The 22,683-nt window shown below is 39.1% G+C and overlaps 1 protein-coding gene across 1 annotated transcript in view; it reads right to left on the reverse strand.

The window, feature by feature from the left end:
* Nucleotides 1–1,335: 1,335 nt before the first annotated feature.
* The window catches only part of ptk7a (protein tyrosine kinase 7a), a 39,449-nt gene continuing 18,101 nt past the window's right edge, over nucleotides 1,336–22,683 (reverse strand). Inside the window, exons 2-20 of the mRNA XM_017479008.3 lie at nucleotides 19,158–19,454; nucleotides 18,525–18,627; nucleotides 17,404–17,588; nucleotides 17,132–17,279; nucleotides 16,928–17,058; nucleotides 16,122–16,388; nucleotides 15,884–16,023; nucleotides 15,188–15,323; nucleotides 13,444–13,563; nucleotides 12,078–12,227; nucleotides 10,974–11,118; nucleotides 10,671–10,798; nucleotides 8,549–8,749; nucleotides 6,596–6,748; nucleotides 6,264–6,493; nucleotides 4,635–4,715; nucleotides 4,342–4,493; nucleotides 3,767–3,945; nucleotides 1,336–2,577 (exon numbers count right to left, since the gene is read on the reverse strand). Of these exons, the coding sequence (XP_017334497.1) occupies nucleotides 2,417–2,577; nucleotides 3,767–3,945; nucleotides 4,342–4,493; nucleotides 4,635–4,715; nucleotides 6,264–6,493; nucleotides 6,596–6,748; nucleotides 8,549–8,749; nucleotides 10,671–10,798; nucleotides 10,974–11,118; nucleotides 12,078–12,227; nucleotides 13,444–13,563; nucleotides 15,188–15,323; nucleotides 15,884–16,023; nucleotides 16,122–16,388; nucleotides 16,928–17,058; nucleotides 17,132–17,279; nucleotides 17,404–17,588; nucleotides 18,525–18,627; nucleotides 19,158–19,454 (3,107 nt within the window). The 3' untranslated portion in view covers nucleotides 1,336–2,416. The remainder of the gene's footprint in view (nucleotides 2,578–3,766; nucleotides 3,946–4,341; nucleotides 4,494–4,634; nucleotides 4,716–6,263; nucleotides 6,494–6,595; nucleotides 6,749–8,548; nucleotides 8,750–10,670; nucleotides 10,799–10,973; nucleotides 11,119–12,077; nucleotides 12,228–13,443; nucleotides 13,564–15,187; nucleotides 15,324–15,883; nucleotides 16,024–16,121; nucleotides 16,389–16,927; nucleotides 17,059–17,131; nucleotides 17,280–17,403; nucleotides 17,589–18,524; nucleotides 18,628–19,157; nucleotides 19,455–22,683) is intronic.

Here is a 22,683-nt window from a genome sequence, read left to right on the forward strand (position 1 = left end):
GTTTTGTATTGAAAGTTTATTCTTTATTCTTATAGTGATGGAAGATAAAGGGACAATCCCATGTGCAGAACCTAAATTTGTGTCCAGTGTCAATGGAGCTACAACTGGAATCAAACTTTCTGCACATCGTTGGGGTTAAAATGTGAATTGTGTACAAGCAAAGGAACCATATCCATTGGGAAATATGAAGATGCACAGTGTAAGTGATGGGTTTGAAGCTGTTTTGCGTAGCTCATATAAGTGTAGTTACATCTGAAACCCCCTCTACCTTGTCCATTAGTGGAAAAACTCAAACAGGACCACTACTATTCAGATATTCCTTAGGCGGTGGATCGTTCTCAGTGCAGCAGTAACCTTAACATGGTAGTACATGTTTTGCTGGTACATGCAGCAGAATTTCAGGAGTTTTTAAAACACTTATGTATGTTTGCTGTTCATTTTAGTAGTTTAGTCAACCTTCTTGTTGTGTAGCTAGAAACCACAGCTCATCATTTCCACACACAGTGTTTTAACAGCCCTTCATGGGTGACCTAGTGATACTGGCAGATAGGAAGGTCTCAGCTCAGTAGTGACAATGATATGCTGATAAACTGGTACCAATGTCTTTGCTCTCTTGAGAATGATCTACCATACTAATATCTGGTCACTGCTGGTCTTATGAATCCATGGATAGACAGGGTTGAGTGGAGCTGATGAGCTGTGCATAACACCGCATAGGTTACAGGCAGTGATCTGGAAGATCACTTGGGAAAAATTAATATAATGATTATATATCAAAAGAAATAGTAAATTATACTTGCCTTTTCTTCTTCTTATGCCACACTATAGTAGAGTTTAGGTCAAGAGCGCCCTCTAGTGATTGAGCAGTGGTTCTGCTTTTAATAGAGGTGTCTAACGATTTGTCCAAATTGACCAAACCGAACTATTGTACCATTTACAGGTGTTTGTAAAACAATACCTCAAGTATTTTTGCACTTTTTGTCTACTTTATTACAGTAACGTTATCAGAAAATCTCTCCAGCACAAAACTATACGTAGCGTATTTGGATAGTCTATCCACTTATTAGGAAAATCCTCCACCATGAAAAAAATTTGGGGCTGGGGGTGGGGATACTAGGCTGGAGGTCTCGATAGGTGAGGTTTATCTGAATCCAGGTTTGGTAGCGATTTAACATTTTCGCCTCACATCTCAGAAACTCTCAAACGCAGCCGAGACAAAACAAACAGGGAGACTATGTCCCAATACTACTGTTTCATACTACTATATATTAATTAGTACATGAGAATGTCACATTCTGTTTGAAAGTCAAAATCAAATAATTAACAATTCTTTGAAAAAGTAACACTACGTTTACGTCTGAAATCACAACATATTCGGTTTATATTGTGTATATTCTGTGCCTATGTATGTATCCATGTAAATTCAGGGTTTTCTCAATGCTATTGTTGCGAAGGGGTGTGACCTGTTGCCTTGGTGACCATGGCATAGTAATGGCTTTTTCATCTTATCAAGTATTGGTGAGGCATAAATGCATACATAGATACTGTTTAAGAACAGAGGTGTTTTTGCTGTAGATACAGGGATAAAACTTTTTTTTTTTTTTTTTTTTTTTTTTAAGTGAAGAGAGAACTGGCAACTTTGTGAAAGCTGAACCTTTATTATATTAGCACATTATATGCTAGATTCTGTGGCTCGCATATTTGCATATTTGTTTTATCAAAACCAACAAATGTATATCTGTAACAGTAACTTGAAAACATAACTAATGTATAAAAACATCAAATAAACCATAAAAGATAGAGCACTCAGTGTGTACTAAAGCTATCCTTCATCTTACAGGCACTTGAGCTGAAATTTTATCACATATTGACCTCTAGTCATGTATATAACCTTTCAACACTTTTTAAACCCAGTTTTCCTCTGGATAAAAAAAAAAAAACAACAACTAACAAATAACAATGAATATAAACAGTACCTTTCTGTACAGTACAAACATTAAAAAAACAGGACCTTTAAAATAAATTACAAGGTTCCTGGAACAATCCTTCTATAATACAAAAAAAATGTAAAACTGATCAGTGCATGGTTTTAACAGTCTATATAACAAATGCACTTGGTGTGAGTGTACAGGTTCTCTTCCTGCTCGACGAGCAGAGGTGAAATGATAGTTATTTCCACTAATGTAGCTCAGAACATGCATTCTTATTTTTACACTTTGTTCGTTCCAGCATATAAAGTAACTTCCTCACATCCCCACACATGGTCTGTAACAACAGGTAGAAAAGAGACTCAAAAAACACACAAGATCCAGCCTTAATTCAGAAGCAGACTGTTGATCCTTTGAGAAGGAAAAGACTGAAGCTTCTTAACAGCTAAAGACTACGAATCAGATAATCCCAGCAGCCGAACCCTGGCTCACACTTTGCTCTCGGAGGGAAGATCACTGAGGGCCGTGACAACGTCGCTGAAGGACACTCTGTCTTTGGGACTGGAGGCCCAGCAGCGTAGCATCAGCTTGTAGATGCGAGACGGACAGCCGTGTGGAGAAGACAGCTTCAGCTTTCCTTCCTGAAGACCTGGGAGTATACATTGAAGCAAACAGCTTTTAACAGAGTCATCATTTAAAGAAAACACTAAAGGTGAGTATGTAGCTGTTCCCAAATCCATCAGCAGTTCACTTCCCTGCTTCACACAAATCATTTCTCTGCTTGGTCATATCATCGTAGTTAAAATTAAATTCAGTAAGCAGGTGTTGTTATCCGAAGTGACAATGGCAGAATACAGTTATCTAAATGATCAGAGGTTGTTTTTTGCTTGATGGTTCAGGTGAGAGAATTGTGAAATATACTGTGTACATAAGGAATAAATCACTTCGGGGCATGCTGTTATAAGATAAATAATCAACACTGGGGTAGTGTGATGCTGTTACCATGCCGAAGTTGATTATTTTCTAATAATAGCATAAACTGAAGTGGTTTATTCCTCTTATAATACAACAATTTACCAACAACTGCACATTTTCATTCTTTAAAGAACAACCCGATGTTCTTTTTATCCATTTAAAGGTACATTTAATGTTGTGGAACGTCCGGAAGACAAATTAGTTACTGCTATTGCTTACGTTATAACAGCCATAAACAGAAACAGGTATTCCCTTACCAGAATTTTTTCTCTCTCTTCAAGTTAATGAGACAAAAAAAAGTTCATCATGTTCATCATGACTTTCCCATGGTTGAAAACTGACTGACACCCGAGACTCCTTCCATACATTATAAATTTAAAAAAAAAATCTCTTTGCAGAAAGCTTCACCATAGCAACGTTTTTCTTATGTATAAATAGCAGCACTTATTCTTAAAATCCATTTATCATTACTCTTAGATTTTGTGCTGAGTCTGACTTATACGTACCTGTGAATTGTAGCTGTTATTATAGAAACAACATCAGACTAGAATGAATATAAACCTTGATCTGAGTGAGAGCTAGCACTAGTGTCAGAAATGCTGTTACAACAGTAGCTTGTTGCAACTTGGGGTTCAGTGTCTTGCCCAAGGACACTTTGGCATGTGGAGTCACGTGGGCTGGGCATCGAACCGCCAACCCTACGATTAGTGGACAACCCGCTCTACCACCTGAGCCACAGCCGCCCATAATGTAAATGTTAATGTATAAAGAGGCTCTGAAGGCATAACACAGACCATGCCACACCTTGTTGGTGTAGTTCATGTGGCAATAACATTTCTTCTTGTTTTTTTTTAATCTCTTACCTTCCAGGACCTTGTCATCAGCAAGGTCAACATAGGGCAGCTCTCCGAAGCTGAAAACCTCCCACATGAGCACACCAAAAGACCAAACATCCGTCTTAGTGGAGAAATCGTCCTCAAACACAGCCTCTGATGGAAGCCAGCGCAGGGGGATCCAGGCTTGACGGTAATGGTAATACTCACTACACACAAACACACAGATACACACAGTAAGTCTTCAGTCATATGCCAGATAAAGCATGTAGAATAATATTCAAAATATTCAATGACACAGATCTACCCATAACTGCAATATTTTGGGTAATTAAGATCTACCGATGTGTGTATGTGCACGCTTTCTGCAGCTGCAGGAACACAATAAACTTTATTTACATAACACCACCACACTATTCACAAAAAGTGAGTCAGAATCAATGAATAAAAATAAGAACTCATGAATGCAGCTGTCTGTCTTTTCTTAATATGTCACTGATCAGACATTGCGCTATTTATAATCATCAGATTTGATATCGAATATCACCACCACTGCGCATGTGTGTACACATGTCATTCTGATCTGCTGGTGTGTGCATGTGCACCTGTTGTAGACGTCTTTGCTGAGGCCCAGCGCAGACACTTTGACCTGCCTCTTGGCACTAATGAGGCAGTTGCGTGCAGCCAGGTCCCTGTGGACAAAGCGCTGATTGGAGAGGTGCTCCATCCCCCGAGCAACCTGCAGACACACCGACACCTGGGAAGAGACACGAGAAAAGAAACCCCGTGTGTGCGTTTCTGTATGCTCATAATCAAATACTTCAACAAGCCGCGGGTATGAACAAGTTTACTCTTATGTACGTATAGTATATTTGTGTGTTTATGTCACTAGTTTTACCTTCTGCTTGGTGCTCAGTGGGTGCACTTTCACTTTCTCATCTTTACTTTTGGAGATTTTTAGGTATTGTTTCAGGTCACCCTGTGGAAGAGAGAACAGGATTAGATCTGCCCTAAGGATAAAATTAAATGCACATAAATTCAGTTCGCAGTGCACTTTTTTTGTATAATACTAAAAGATGTGTTTAAACAAACAACAAAAGTAGCTAAAAATATATATATTTTTTAATTATAAACCCAAAAACAGTGCTTTATTTCCCCCCATAATTTAGTTAGCATGTCTTTGGGCCATTTTGAAATTTTGCTTTCTCTAGTCGTTTGATTTTATGTCTATATTACTCTGATTAAAATAACAAAAATAATTCAATAAGTACATTTAAAACAATCTCATAAGTAATAAAAACAACAAAATATTGCCGGACAAGTAAATAAGGTTTCCAGAGCGTTTGTAAGGTTTTATGTTTGTAAGATTTTGAGTTTGGAGGGTTTACTGTTCTAGCTTCAAAAGCTTTCTGAAAGGGAATCCCTGTGGGTTCTACACTGAACTTCATTATAAACAACTGTTCGAAATAGGAAACTGTTCCTTGTAGCATGTACAATGTCACATTTGAAGTGATGTTCATACAACAAAAAGGGTCTCTGTTCAGTTGTGTTATTTATCTGTACTTTCAGAAATAAAAGCTTTACATCTGTAAAAGTCCATCAGCGATCCCATGCTGCACTCTTGTTGCATTTCTGCTGTCTAACCCTACTTAGAGAGTTATCCAGGTATTTTCAGCCATGAGCGACATTTGACTCGAGGTTTTCTGAACTGTATGCAAAGGAGTTGTTCGATGCTGTAAAGTGACAAATCCAAACTACGGCTTGAAATATTCCTTGAACAGTTCACAGATGCGTGTGGTCAGGTGTTTTCTTCAATTCCCCACGCACCACCCTAGGTCCTGCCTACCATTACATCACATTTATGTGGTTGTTACAAACTACAGTACAAGCAACACAACGACTTGTTACTGTTTTATCACCACGCCACACCGTCCGGCATTCCCTCCACAATTTCACGTATCAACATACAGTTGGTCTTCGTTATGGTACTGTATACTGTTTTGGGTGTTTTTATTTTTAATTTTATGAAAGCCTCAAGTGCAGTTAATTATTTGTCATGCAATATGTGCTGATAGACGACTGCTTGAAGCCTTGGGCTGCGTACTTACCTACTATATAGTAGCTGAAATACACGCATGTTGCCGACTAAATACATGCATCTTGCCTACTATATAGTAGGTAAGTACGTGGTTTGGGACGCAGCCGTGCTCTCGTTTGCCGTCAAATGGTTCAGCACTGCCGTGTGTGTACGTGTCCTGTCGCAAAATGCGGTGAAAACTCCCACACGATGTTAATAGTGTGATTAAGGTGTGTACATGTCTGTAATACACTTTGATAACGCGACTAAAACAGGAGTACTCCACACGTCTTAATTCAGTTTGTGTTTACTTTGAGTATGACTTTAATAGGATTAAGGTAATAAAAAATTGCTGTTTACATGCTAGTTTCTTAATTTCTGGTTAATATCGGATTATTGTTGTCCATGTGAACATACTGACTGAGGCATGGAGGCAGAGGAATGACTCACCATATCAGCGTACTCCAGGATCATGTAGAATGGCTCTGCTTCACGGCACATGCCCAGCAGACGTGTGATGTTGGGATGGCCGAGTTTAGCGAACATCTCGCATTCCCGTCGAAAATCTGATTGCACCTGCTCATCTCTGGCCTGCAGACTCTTCACCAGAACCGCAGTTTCTTCCTCATCCGCACCAGTATTCACCTTGGCCAAGAGCACCTCGCCAAACTCTCCTTTACCTGAGGAAGGACGTGAGCACACGCGTCACACATGGATGCTCTTTGTCTTTGTCGCTTTGTCACAAAATTTCTCGGCATATCTGAAAGGTTTTCAGGTAATACCCAGAGTTGTGATAGCCTGCAGGCTGGAACGGGGGAACTGCGGCTTGTCATGAGTGCTGTGGCGCTTGTTGTTCCCAGTAGAAGATATGGTGTTCAGCGGCATATCCTCCTGAATCTCAGCTGTGGTTTGGCCGTTCTGCTGCACGGTGCCCCCTGTAGGACAAATCAGGAAACTTATGATTACAGACCATGACAAAATCATCCAATTTAAAATGCCTACATAATTTTAGTTCAGGTGTCTTAATTACAGGATTGCAGACTTTCGAAACTGAATACTGGAACAACTTTTCAACAAGTTTTCAGTGAACTGATTTCATATTCAATTTACATGAAAGACAGACTGAACTTATGTTGAGTGCTGAAGAAAGCAATCTATTCTAGGATAAAGTATAGTAATTAATAAGAAAGAGTGCATGCAAACTTTTCTAGTAATTACATTTTAACTAAAACAATTAACTTTTTACAAAAAAAAAATTAACTAAATCTCGTATATATTTACAAATAAAAATAATAATAAAATAAAATTCCGAAACTACAGAGGTCCAGACCTAAGTGTCCTCACAGCTAGATACGGCCATATTTTGAAGGACCTTCCATTGATATAATGATTACTGTAGCTAATTAATGCTACAATGCTGTGAAAAAGTATTCGATAATGTTTATAGCTAGAGTCACTTCTCTACCAGAGCACTTCACTGGTGTTTCTTTTTTTAAATGTCATCTTTCACGCAGACTTAAGAGATATTACAAATTTCACCACAGCTTAATATTTGAGTTGTATTTTTGTTGAAATACAGTGGTGTGAAAAAGTATTTTCCCTATCCTGATTTCTTCTGTTTTTGTGTATATCTCATACTAAATTTTTTCAGAAATTAAAACAAAATCTAAGATAAAACAAAAGCAACTGAGTAAACACAAAATACAGTTTTTAAATGATAATGTTATTTACTGAAGCAAAAAAGTTTCCAATACCAACTAGGCCTGTGTGAAAATGTATTTGTCCCTGTAGTTATTAATTCCCCAAATCTATGAAACTGCATTCATATCAGCTGGACTAGACACAAACGGGCCTGATTACTGCAAATCCTGTTCAATCAAATCAACACTTAAATAGAACTTTTTGAACAGTATGAAGTTGGTTAAAAGGTCTTACCCAGTAACACACTATGGCAAATTTGAAAGAAATTCCAGAAATGATGTGGAAGAAGGTGATTGAAATAAATCAGTCTGGGAAGGGTTACAAAGCTATTTCAAAGGATCTGGGACTCCAAAGAACCACAGTGAGAGCCATTATCTCCAAATGGAAAAACTCTGCACAGTAGTGAACCTTCTCAGAAGTGGGCGACCTTCTAAAATTTCTCCAAGAGCACAGCAACGTCTCATCCAGGAAGTCACAAAAGAGCCAAAGGCAACATTAAAGGACCTACAGACCTCTCTTGCATCAATAAAGGTCACTGTTCATGACCCCACTATCAGAAAGACACTGTAAGGTGAAAACCACTGCTAACCCAGAAAAACATTAAGGCTCGTCTGAATTTTGCCAAAACACTCCTTGATGATCCTCAAACCCTTTGGAGAATGTTCTGTGGATTGAGGAGTCGAAAGTGGAACTGTTTGGAAGACAGGACTCCCGTTACATCTGGCGTAAACCAAGCACAAAATTCCACAAAAAGATAATCATAACTACAGTCAAGCATGGTGGTGGAGGTGTGATGATGTGGGGATGCTTTTGCTGCCTCACAGCCTGGGCAACTTGCAATTATTGAGGGAAACATGAATAAACAAATAAATAAAAAAGTGTATCGTGTGTTTACTCAGGTTGCCTTTGATTTATGTTGTATTTTGTTTGAAGATCTAAAACTATTTAGCAGGAGTTATACACAAAAACAGAAGAAATCAGGATGGAGGCAAATATTTTCTCACAGCACTATGTCTACACGTGCACAAACACACCATTTAGACACTCCATCTCAGGCTCCTCTTTGTCCTGGCTCTTCTGCAGTCTCTTGGCTTTGCGTCTTTGCTTGCAGTAGAACATGAGGCCGAGCACAACGATGATGTAAGCAACAGCTGCGCCCACCGACAGCCCAATGGTCTGGATCATCTTGTAGGGAGCCTTTTCATCGTCTGCCAGCGTGTGCTGCACTGGCTTCTCTACAACCACAAACACACAAAACATGCCAGTATATACATTAAGGGTTACAGAGATTAATCAGCTAATTCATTCAGTAGTCATGGGGGTAAAAATGGCGATATAGATGGTAAAGAACTGCAGGATAAATGTACTTTGTTTGAGTAGAAGCCAGAAAAGTTTTCCCCCCTGTTCTTTAATGGAACATTATCACTTTGATATCACTTTATATGTTATACAAGACTGATTTTGTAATAAAACGATAAAATGTAAATAAAATCCTTCCAGGTTGTGACCAACAGTACGGTTCAACACCCGGGTCATTATCAGCCTAGAAATACCTCCCAGACGCTGCTGTAAATATTGCAAACTCCAAGGAAGGCCGGTCACTGAGCTATGAGGGCAGATCTGGTAACAGACATGAGCTTCCATGCTGTGCGCGCTCAGTTCCAGAATCAACGATATCAGGGTTTTTGTTTTTGTTTTATTAACAAGTACACTATAAGAACTGGTACGTTCATAAATGTGCATGTGTATGCATATATATATATATATATATATATATATATATATATATATATATATATATATATATATATATATATATATATATATATATATATATATATATATTTATTACACACTGTGTGTGTGTTTATTATTTTGCACATTTGTTGCACTGATTTATTCTGTTGTTAATAGTGTAGATAAAAAAATAAAATAAAAAGAAGCATTGAAGCTGGAAGTGTAATTTGTAGCCTGGGTATGACGGAACTGAAATGCAGTTTGAGGTGTTCTTTGCTATTGTTCATCAACATTTAACTGAACTAAAAACACAAACTAAAAACAGCACCGTCCTCAATAAGTTAATAATAATAATAATAATAATAATAATAATAATAATAATAATCTTTATTTTATTAAGCGCCTTTAAAGCAGCTTCTCAAAGCGCTGTACATAAATTCACAGACCACAGAAAAATAAAACAAATAAAAGTTAATAAGAAAAACAACAACAACATTAATAATAAAACAATCTAAAAAGACATCAGCAGTCGAATGCAAGTTTAAAAAAGTGTGTCTTGAGAAGAGCTTTAAAAATGCCAAAAGTCTGGGATTCCCTGAGTTCAGGAGGAAGAGAGTTCCAAAGTGAAGGAGTATAGACTGAAAAAGCCCTGTCACTCATAGATTTTAGGTGTGTGTGTGGAACAGTTAACAGATTACACTGTGAGGAGCGCAGTCTGCGATTTGGGGTGTAAGGGATTAATAAGCCAGATAAGTATTGTGGAGCCAATCCATGTAATGCCTTGTATGTCAACATCATGATCTTGAAATCGACACGGGACCTGACCGGGAGCCAGTGTAAGGACTTCAAAACAGGAGTAATACGGTCACATTTCCTGGTTCCTGTCAGGATCCGGGCGGCAGAGTTCTGAACATATTGCAGTTTGTTAATTGCGGTTTTAGAAACTCCGGCTAAAACGGCATTACAGTAATCCAGCCGTGTGACAACAAATGAATTTATCAGCTTTTCAGCGACAGATAAGTTTAGCATTGGGTGTAGTCTGGCTATATTTCTGAGGTGAAAAAAGGATGCCTTCACAGTGCCCTGAACAAAAAAAATCAAAAGTGAGGCTGGTGTCAAAAATTACACCAAGGTTCCTCATCTTACTTTGGGTCTCTAAAACAGAGCAATCAACAAACAAGACAAAACAAGTTTTGGAAAAGATGACTAGTTGACTACTTTTTTGAATTACTGGTCAACTAGGAAAAATGATTAATTGCGCAACCCTAATATACAGTGGCTAAACCCTCGCTCTGGCCTCAGAGACTTTTGTTGACTTTGTTTTGGGTTACTGGTATATTCTAGAAAACTATTCCAAAATCCATGAAGCAAGATCGAAAGCTCTAAATCCATTAACGGTTTTGCTCGACGTCAACTCACCCACGACGTAGAGCTCTGCGGACGTGTGTGCGATGTTACAGCTATTCCCAGCAATGCAGGTGTAGCTACCCGTGTCCTCTGTGCTGACGTCATGAATAACTAGAGAGCCATTGGGCATTGTTTGGAACCTTTATCACACACACACACACACACACACACACACACACACACACACACACACACACACACACACACACACACACATCAACAACAAGAGAATCAAGTGGAGAATGAGTTTGAACTGATATCATTTTGCAGATGATTATTCACTAGTTCTAGGCAAGGACAGTTTTTTTTTTTAACCTGCTCTTGTTGGAGTCGAGGAATTTGTCTTTCTTTTTCCACTGGATGATGGGTGAAGGGTCTCCTGTGGCTTGGCAGTGCAGCACGGCAATGTGACCCTGATACACTGTAGTGTTCTCTGGCTTCAACTTGAATGCCACATACACTAAAAAAGGGGAAAGTGACATGATTTCAAGCAGGTTTCTGCGTCAAGTTAAACAAATAAGAGCTAATGTCTAAATTATCAGTGGTGTCTGTGTGCTACTGTAACTACAAAAATTATTTGAAACCTCCAAATTCTATTCAGTGAAAACCCAAGAAATGGGTAATGTCAGAACTCAAACAACTTATAATGCTTGCATGACCACTGTTAAGGAAGGAATAAAGCACTTCGGAACATGCCATTACAAGAAAATAATGCTCGCTGGAGTGATGTGATGTGTTACCACCCCAAAGTGGATTCTTTTTCTATACCACAACGTCCTGAAGTGTTTTATTCCTCTTATACCACATCACACACAAACTATCATTTTTAACCATTTATAGTTACATTCATCTTTAATAACGCCTTTTAAATAAACGCCTCCTTACAGAAAACTTTACTACATCAACCATTAGATGCTAAATAACAAGACATTTGTATTAGGAGCATTAAATTCTGTGGAACCTCCGCCACACAGGTCCTTGTGAATTGTTACTATAGAAACGATAACATATTAGAAAATATTAGTGGATGGATGTTAAACTGTGATATGAATTACAGGTGGAACTAATATATGTTATGTCAACAGCGCTGTATTATATATATCTATATCTATATATCTATATCTATATATCTATATATCTATATATATAGAAGATTACTGATATTTAAATATCACAATATCAAAACTCAATACTTGGCAACTGCAAACTTAGTGGAGCTACATTTCTAATACAAACCTTCTTTTGAGCATTTCATCCTGCGTATAGATGAAGGATTTGATCATGAATGGGGAAACATTCCCAAAGCTAGAAGTAAAACTTGTAAAATGCTCCATGGTTAGTTTTTATGGCCTATGTTAAAGGAATACGTCAGCGGTTCACTATATCTGTAGCGAGCCTTTGCACAATGCTGTACTGTACCTGCGACAGTGAGCTGGACCACAGCACGGATCTCTCCTTGCAGGCTGTTGGAAGCCACACAGCTGTAGTTCCCTGCATCTGCCCGAGTCACTTTGGAAAAATGCAGAGTGCCTCCGTTCTGTTCCACCCAAGCTGGGACCTCACTGCCGTCTGCAGGGGGCACCATGATCATACACACGTTTTACATCTTACTGATATAAAACAACATGCCCACACACACTTTCTACAGCAGTTGCTACTGGACTAACACATTCCAAATCATTTCATTGCTTCATAACAATCGCATCACTGAGGCATAATGACCTTTCACAGTGGAGACATCATTTCAATTTCCAACACACATATACACACTGGAATTTATTTCAAAAATAAAATAAAAAGTCAAGCTTGATTTGAAAGTGTGATATAGATATAGTTATGAATACTCTGAACTGTATGCATATTTTTACAGAATTGAAAACTATTTTCCAAAGTAATAAACACTCCTAATGAATGGAGACAGCTTCAAAAGTACAACTTAACTGAACTCACTAGTTAGAATGAAAGTAAAACATTTACTCCAGTCATAGTCATCAACACAGAGGCGCTACTCTCTAGCGATGCATGTTGTGCGTTAGGAGTTTCACGCTGCGCGATGAAATTTCTGTGCCAGTGTGAAAAACAGTGGACAATGGATGCATTGGTGCGTTTAGGTGACGGCGTGTCGGCGTGAAAAGGAAGAGTGCTTTTGAGGATAATGTCTGGCTTATGAGGATCATCACCTTCGAATTGAGTTCTGAATTGGAGCCAGTATCAAACAGATCATCACATAAAAATCAAGAGCTTGGACTGAATCCAAGCACGCACCACATGATCAGAAAATAAATTTGCTGTCACCAACTGAAAGCATATTCACTTCTTTATTGTGCAACGTTATCTGTGATGTCCTCTTGGCGCTGACTAACATGGTTGCAAGATTTCCTGGCTCAACATTCTTGCATTTTTCCCCTAATAGTAATGTATTATACACTTTATGAAGAGATGTATTGAAAATTGTAGCCCTACATGTATGCATACTAAACCATGTACAGAACCGATTATAGTTACACAGAACAAAAAGCATAAAAGCATGTGCACATGAACATAATGCACACCATCTTACGCAGGCTAGGGTCTGTTAAAAAGAGTTGTCCTCCACACCAATTTATAAAATCAGCTTATTGTTAGGCATCCACCATTTTCTGTTTATTTTTTTTGTTTTTTTTTTTTTTTTTTAAATTCTCCTGTGTATGCAAAATGGAACCCAAACAATTTAATTAAAGAGGCCCCTGGAACGTTATACGTGCACAGAATATTTAATCTCTTTCTTCTGTTTGCAGATACACACCAGCTTTCTTCCAGCGGATGGTGGGAGGCAAACGGCCCTTGGCAGAACACTGCAGACTGCCCTCCTTATCCAGCTCCTGGCACTGTAAGGACCGTGGGGTCGGGGTGAACTTTAGCCGCTCTGTGGGGCCAAGCAGAGAGAGATAATGAAGAGCGTAACAGCATATATAAATGGAAACACCCAGAAGAGACAATTAAGGAACAAAACCCAAGCGTGTTTGCTGTTGTAGGAAAATAATCCAAGGTGGAGTGGTGTGATGCGGCCCAATGTGAAGCAGAGTTATTTTTACCACCCGGGTGTTGATTCTTTTCCAATAACACTAGGCTCTGAGGTGGTGTGTTCTAATCGTACTAAGGGAATTTGCCAAAGACAACAATTTATACATTTCAATTTATTAGTTTAATAAAAAATTTACACGCTTTTTTTTTTTTTTTTAAACATGAATGTTTTACATTTAATGATATGGAATGACCGCAAGACAAGTTCATTTCCGTTATCACGTACATTCCAGCAGCTGTAAACCATCGTTCCCTCACCAGAATCTCTTTTATTCATCTCTTGAAGTCAATAACGCAAAACAACACGGCTTTTCATGTTAGCAAAAATACAGAAAGCAAAAACTCGCCTTTTCCGGAAGACTTTCCATTTGTGGAAAACCTTACTGACTGTTATTAAGCTCTGAGACTGGAGAATCCTTTTATAAAATGCTCAGTAAAATGTCTCCTTACAGAAAACTTCACCATGTGAGCAATTATATATTATTCTTTGTTAAATAAAAAGACATTTCTTATTAGTCTTTGATTATGTAGATCATCTGTTATATACGCTCCTGGAAGAAAATAAAATAAATAAATAAGTAAGTAAGTAAGTAAGTAAATAAATAAATAAATAAATAAATGGACCAAACCCAAAATGGCTAAATATGAAGCTTTTAATGGTCTTAACAACAAATAATTGGTCAGGTAATTAGGAAGAATTAAACAAATGCACTCCTGAGACTTCCTGTGCCACCATTTGCTCGTTTACTTTCGCTGCAGTGAACTGTTTGGGGAGAAAACAAATCTGGAAACGGGGAAATTCACTTATATAGTCTTCTTGTAATGTTTAAAATGTTTGGTGTAAAATTCAAACTAACATGTCTGGGTGTACAAAATTAACACACAGTAAAATTAAGTTAATAATATGAATAACCATAAAAAGCTATCTGCAAGAAGAAATCAAATGGAAAAGCTATCCCATGTTAAATTACTTTATATATCTGTTGCTGATTTCCTGACCAATGATTTGCTGTTAATTTGTTGATTTGTTTTGGGCTTGGCAATTTTTTTTTTTAACCCAGGAGTGTAGATCCCTGTGATTTAGCTGTTACGATAGAAAACACTGTGTATTATAACACTGTGTATTATTGGTAATGGAACCAAGATTGATCACGATAGTTAGTTTTGCTGATGTTTGTCCAAGCAAAATAGCAACCAAAAAAACCCCCAAAGACCTTAACAAACTAAAATTTGCTCATTTCATTCATAAAATTTTTCATTAAAATATATGAAGAACAATGAGGTTAGTACGAAAAAAGAGAGAGATAATGACAGTTAATCAGCTTATTACTGGGAGTAACAACGTAGTACTGCATTAGAAGCGCTGTAATTTTGATGTTATATAAATGTTCAACTGGAGCCACAGCTTTTATCATCTTATCCCTCCCTCTCTCTCTCTCTCACACACACACACACACAAAACTTACCCAATACAGTGACTTTGGCATAGGAGTTTAGTTTCCCTGCTTTGTTTTTACTCTCGCAGTTGTACACATGGCCATCATACACTTCCACACTGTTGATACGCAAGGTTCCATTGGGAAATTGCTTAAAACGTGTATCCTGTCACACACACACACACACACACACACACACACACACACACACACACACACACACACACACAGTCTATGACAATGTGCATCAGATATAGCAAATGTTCAGACCTAAGAAGTCTTTGTTACTATGAAACAAATCCACTGAGAGTTTAGTTCAAAACTCCACTTTGTAGCCACCTTCTTCAAAAGATATCCATCTCTCTGGTAGGCATTACAATCTGAAGAGAATCTGGTCAGGATTCTCAAGAGAATCAAATTCAGTGTTACATAAGACATGAGACATTTGTTATAAGATTATGGGATTGCACAGGAACAGAATTACAGGATTGTTTAGACTGAAGGAAATTTGGCCTAAATGACTGAACTTTGAATCAGACAAGCTCGTTCACGTGAACCCTTAAAATGCTCCCTATCTATGGAGCTGCCTTCTGATTGGAACATGACATTTTTATCATTTATGCAAATTGTAAAAAGTAATGCCATTACATTTCTGGTATCTGTATTGACTCTACTACAGACGTGAGTAGTACATTCAACTCTATGTGACCTCATCCTTCCACTCACCTCGGCACTGATTGGCTGCATGTTCCGATACCACGTGACCTCAGGGTCAGGTGTGGCACGGGTGTAACAGTGTATATATCCAGCATGCCCCTCTTCCAGCTGGCTCTCTGCATCTGGCTTCTGCACCCATTCAGGTGGAGCTATTGATTACATGAGCAGCAACAACATTACTGAAAAGCTGAAACACAACTGAATAAAATATACACACTAGACAGAAGTCTAACGCAGTCCTACTCACTTGCCACAGTGACGGTGAGTTCCTGTTTCTTCTGTCCAGCTTTGTTCTGGGCGAAACAGGTATAGATGCCAGAGTCCTCTGCACGCGTCGGGCTGAAAACCAGATCCAGACCATCCTGGAACACGCGCCCCTCAATAGGCACATGCTGACCCGCCCGCTCCCACCACACCTCGGGCTCGGGATGTCCACGAGGAGGACGGCAGGAGACCCGCTCCAGAGAGTTGGCCGTGAAGACACGAGACTGTCGAACCGGCATGTCGTCGATATCTGATAGAGAGAGAAGATATTGCAGACAGAATGATGAAGGGAACTTATAGCTTAGTGCATGTGAGCTTGCGAAAGCAGTTTTGTCTTAGTGTAACCCTCAAGAATTCGACTCTGCATTAAGTATGCTGAGGCCGTAGTGGGAAGCCGTGTACTTGATTCGGTGTGTGTTGATGGTTTCTCAGAGTCGAACCAGGCTGCTACTGCCTGTAGCATTCGTTTAAGTGTTACTGTCATCTCAAAAAGTGTTGAATGACACCATCTCAATTACCAAGTGATGGGATAAAGCCACCATGCACTCCTTCTACTAGGGGCTCTATGCTGTTCCTGGATTTTTTTTTTTTTTTTGCCACACTATATTAAATTACTATTATCATTAAATTACTATAATTCATAATAATCCAGTGTACTAAGTCCATAACACACAAGACAAACCCAATACCCCTCACCTGATGATACTATTATCAACTGGTGCTTGCTAGAGGGTGTAACCGGATGATGGCATATTTCACACAATGACACAGGACTAGTATGTGTCTTACCTGCTATTCTCAGAAAGGCCTCCAGTGAGACAGACAGGCCGCGGAGGCCATGAGCCACACACCTGTAGCGGCCGGTGTTGCGCTGCTTCACCTGGTTGATGAAGAGCGAGCCGTTGTTGAGCAGGAACATACTGTGGAAACAGCAGGAGTTAGCAAGCACAGACAAGACAGACAGCGGACATCCTTCGTTTTAGCAACACACACCGACTCTTGTTGGCAATCAGCTCATTTTCGTGGAACCACTCTACAGTGGGCTGCGGCTCAGCCGTGAACTGGCAGTGAAAATGCGCCTCCTCATTTCTCAGCACTACCAGATCCTGGGGCTTCACCACTGGTTGGGGGTAACTCTTGTCTACAACAGGAGACATCAATAAAATGTGTTTATGCTTTTTTCTTCTTTACCAGACAGAACCATGTGGAACAGTGAAAGATAGGTTCGTTGAAAATCTACACTCCTGCTAAAAATAAATCCATACCTATGATGTTAAGGGTGAAGTTGGTGCTGCTGCACACTTGGCCAGCAGCGTTTTTGGCGCAGCAGTAGTAGACGCCGTTATCATCAGGACTGGCACTGGGGAGTGTCAGCGTTCGTTCTTTATTGTTGATCTTGTGGATCTTCTCTGGTAAAAGCACTCCGTCTCTGTACCAGCGATTTATCGGCCTGCAGGTTTCAGCAAGAGATCAACGACAAGAAATCCTTTGCGATTAAATCTTATTTACATTTCTTTACTTGGCAGAATTCCCATTGCTCTTACCTGGTTCAAAACACCATAGAAACGAGCACCAATAAGCAGTTTAGTCAGTTTGACATTACTTTCACGATTTTTTGAGGGGTTCCAGATGAAGAGTGACATGTGCTTGCCGCGTTCATGTGTTTTTCATTTCGAAATTAAAATAGGAAAACAGCTTGTTGTTCTACATTTGTTTTTCATGTCATGCACTAAAATAGGAAATGCACATGTGCGAAATCAAAAATTCTCCTTTTTTTTAAAAAATGGTTTCTACTCATTTCAAATCTGGAAATCAAATATTCATGAATCCAAATATGAAAAAAATTCCCACTGTAGTACATTTTAGCATGGACCGATGAAACGTTTGATATTTATGGTTTTAAAGCCTTGGGATATCTTGAACACCTCGCAATCACAGCGAGTGAAGATATCTTGAATAAAAGAAAAGTATATTTAATAATTCCCATTGTAATAATTCTAATCATTCTCATTATACAATCTTTATATAACAAATATAAAACCATTAAGCGTGTGTTTAGACATATTTACTAATGTCAAGCTTAAAATGGTCTTATTCTATTGGCAAATAATTCAGTTTATTTCTAAAGTTAAACGCTTCTGGCATCAGAATGAACATTTTAAGCTTGAAATGAAAAAAAAAATCTAGAAATAGGCTTAATAAACTTCTATTCGTTTAAAAGACAAATATTAATAGTTGAAGTTGCCTATATTCCAGATGTTTTACTTGCAAAAATATCACATTTTCGATACAAAATCCCTGAGTGACAGCAATGTATACAGACGAGACCCCAATTCGCTTAACCCTACTGGTAACCAAAAAAAATCCCCTGTAAATATAAACTCACCGTGGGTGTCCGTCGATGTTACAGCGTAACATGACAGACGAGGAGCTCTCGATCTCTGCCTCCGAGGCTGGACTCTGAAGTGTCACTTCACCACTTTCCAACCCTACACAGAGAGAAAGCAGAGAAGAGGAGATCAAAAATGAGCTACATTTCTATTTATTTCTGTTTATTAAGACCTGGCTATTGTCTTATTATCAGATTCAAACGCCATCGTTGACACCATCGGGTCATTTTTCACACCCTCAGTGAAAACAGGCCCCACTTTTCAGCTGACCTTCCATGTTATCCGACACAAGTGGCGAGCTGCTGCATTTCAAGCAATTAATCTTGGCAAGATGTATAAAGGGGAGCTTTGTGTGCCCCCCATTGCAGGCCCAAAATAACTTTCTCTCATGCTGGTGCTGTTTGGTTTTCTGCAGAGCCAGAGTGGTGAAGGGGTGGGACAAAAAAAAAAACTAAAAAAAAAAAAAAAAAAAAACCCTCACCAATGGTTTACATGTGTGCTTTTATAGACCAGAATAGTGCAGTTTAATGTGGTAGCAGACTAATGCCGGATGAAGTCACAAAAATTTTTGAGTTTGAAGGTGGAGTGGTTATACTAGGGTTTTCGGGAAGCATGAAGATCCAGCTTACATTTAATGTTGAAATTGGCTTCGCTTGTGCGCTCCTCTTCTTCTGTAGTGTTTTTGGTAGCCACGCACTGGAAGTTGCCGGAGTCCAGGGTTCGGTCGATGGCAGTGAACTTCAGGTTGCCTCCTTCCTGAAAGCGGCGCTCTGAGTCAGAGACAGGCTGGCCATTGTGAAGCCAGCTGTAGGTGATGCCGCCAGGATCGTTCACCTCGCACCGCAACATTGCACTGCGTCCATGCAATGCATCCTGGGATTTGGGCTCCTTCGTGAAATGGAAGGATGCAGAGTGTACAAAAAGTGCTGAGGAAAATGGGAAGAAAAGTGTAATCAGGACAGACCAGGAAATATTGTACTATTACAAAAAGACACCTTACAAACATACAGCACATCCCAAAAACTGTTCCAAATTGCCACTAGGTGTGACTGAGTGCAGACTTTCAAACCTTACATAGATGCAAGTGCCCAAAGATGCGTCCAACTAAAAATATCATGCCTTGTGCACATCCATTAAATTTCAGGGTCAGTAACATGCCAGTATGAAAATTAGGGGCTAATTAAATCGTTGTGGAAGGCGCTGTAACTACATTAACCATCTTACAACCTCCATCTGTTGGTTTTGATCACAGTAGCTATGAATGAGACAACTGGTATTGGCCTGACAAAACCTGTCCAAGCCTCACAATACAGCCGCATGCTTTATTATCTTGGGTAAGAACATGGAAAGGCACCAATCAGTCCCTCCAGGATTTTGCGATCACAAAAATGAATGCATCAAGTAAATTTTCCTCAGATTTGGGCCAAGACACGTCCTGTGATCGCAACACGCATTCAGCCAAATCCCTCTTCCATTCATGTTTGTTGAACGAGTACAGCTAAAATGTCTCATTTACCAACAACCACCATGGAAAACAATTTCATGCAATTGCAATTTCACCAATTCAAGTGGTTTTCCACACACAAAAAAAAAGCACAAAAAAACCTAGAAAAAAGCCGCAAAGAAAAGAAAACTCTCAAATCCTGTATAGACTGACCAATTATCCCTTTTAACTGACAAGAAGTAGAAGTTGAATCTCTGAGCCACCATCTTGCAGTCACAGTAAATCTGACATGATATGAATGCACTGTAAAAGTAATTAAAAACCCCTCTAACTATTGTTTTTCATTTAATCATTGCCAAAGGCCATGTCTTCGTGACATGTGTGAACACAGTGGGATTTAACTCTGGATGGGAAAAGGTCGAGGAAAGGAAAAAAAGCAAGCAATTATATAATCACCATTCAGATGTGAATAGCATGAAGTACTTTTAAAAATTATTGAACAATTATACTGTAATTAAGCTCAATTAAAATATATAGGGCATGGCATAGTCGTGCAAGGTGTAGTGTTTCCACCGTACAACTCCAGGATCCCTGGTTCAACCCTGAGTGCAGGTTACTGTCTGTGTGGAGTTCCACATGTTCTCCCCATGTTCTTTTGGATCTCCTCCAACCAAAAACATATCAGTAAGTGGACTGGCTATGCTAAAATGCCCCCAAAATTGTGTGTGTGTGTGTGTGTGTGTGTGTGTGTAGCCCTGCAACGGACTGGTTTGCCATCCAGGGGTCATTCCTACCTCGCACCCAATGTTCTCGGGATAAGCTTCAGATTCAACATGACCCTGACTAGGATAAAGCGCTTACTTTGCGCTTACTTAACCCTCCTATTATGTTGGGGGAAAAGTTACATCCATTATGTTATGGGTCAAAATGACCAACAGTTTAAATACACACAAAATCAGCAAAGAACAGCTCAAAACAGTAAACCTTTATTACGGCTTGTCCGTGACAAGCCATAAGAAGAACTATTTGCATATAATTTTAGAGAAAGAGAGAGATTAACCAGTATGTCAAACATCTCAAATGTGGAAATGGGTCAGATTGACCCATAACATAACAGTAGGGTTAAGATTGCTACATTGCTAATGTTCAGATGTTGCTGATAAAACTTGCTTTGAGCAGCTACAAAAGTTAAAAGCTATTAAAAAAAAATAAAAAAATCTATGATGACGCTGTGTGTAGAAGCTAAAAATATTTGACCTTGATCACAAAATATCTACTCAATTCCAAAAGTACAGCTTGTAAAGTACAGCTTCCTGCGTTTTTGTTATTTTTACAATACAAATAAGATAACTCCTACATCTAATTATGTAATGATTTAACCATTTCTTGAAAATGTCTGCTAGTTGCACGAAATGAGAACCACCATTTTATCATTGGAAATGGGGTAAATAAGGAGTAAGAGCCTGTCCCTCTCAGTAGTGTCACTCTCCATCTGCTCTGTGTTTGAAGGCCAGCTGTGCAGGGTGCAGGTGGACTGTACACACAGGCAACGTTATGTGGACTCAGGATGGGTTGCTCTTTTATGGTGATCTAAGGTAGGTAATATTTTCCCCGTCCTTAAATCCTGACCTTAGCCACTACAGGGGGCTTTCAGATCAATCGGCTTCTGCAACCAGCACAGGTATGACAATGCTGGAGCTGGACAGGTGGCCCGAGCTCTCTATATTGCCAATGACCTCTCAGCCTCCACTCGCTGACTGATACCGAAATTATAGAAGTTAATAAAGATTAGCACCAAGTGACCTTATACAAGAAGATTTGTCATGGGGTGGTCTTTGCTTGGTGGCTCACCACCTTGTTGACAGAAAAATGACCAAACAGATCCCACCTTAAAACACATCAAGAGCTTGTTTTTTTTTTTTTTTAAACGATGGACTGAATTAGAATTAAGACACTTTCCAAAAAAACACTCTCTAGTCAGACTATGCTTCATTGGAAAATGACAGGCGTCTCTAAACTTTAATCCGTGGCTTCTCTGCATGCTTTCCCCCCCTGTGGAGTGGATCCTTCATTCATCCAGACATAGCTCATGGACACATAAAGACACCAGTCAGTCCCACTCCAGAAGGCATGGCCCATGCTGGGACAGAGCCAGTGTGTGAGGCGAATGGGAAATGAAGGCGTGAGTTCCCACAGAGTAGGGTAAAGCACTTTCAATAAGCACGAGGACAGAAATGATCAGGAGTTCTTCTTCACTTTTAGGCTTTGGGATTGGGGGGGGTGGGGGGGGGGGTGCTTAGGGGGAGTGAAGGAGCAGCCAGCCAAGGAACTTCATGCCTGATTTACACTTGAGAAGGAAAGTATTAGCAAACATCACAGTCATAGCCTGTCTGAAAGGTTTCAAGTCATGAACCGAATTCATTTGAAATGAAAAGATGCAATTTTAAGGGAACCTATAGCTCCATTTTCTTTTCTGAAGCTGAACTAATATGAATGGATAAAAGTACAAAGCAACAGTTTTGTAAAATAAAAGAAATAATATAAGGAGCTATCTAAGATGTTATCCTATTTATCACTACGACCAAGCCAAGATCTCATCCTCAGACCATCTTCATGATCTCAAAGGGTGCAATCTGATCGGCTATTTATTTATTAAATAAATGTATATTTTAGTACAATAAGCATTAAAATGTCTTCAGCACAGAGGAACC

Source organism: Ictalurus punctatus, chromosome 10, assembly GCF_001660625.3.
Source record: "Ictalurus punctatus breed USDA103 chromosome 10, Coco_2.0, whole genome shotgun sequence".
NCBI classification, from domain to species: Eukaryota; Metazoa; Chordata; class Actinopteri; order Siluriformes; family Ictaluridae; genus Ictalurus; species Ictalurus punctatus.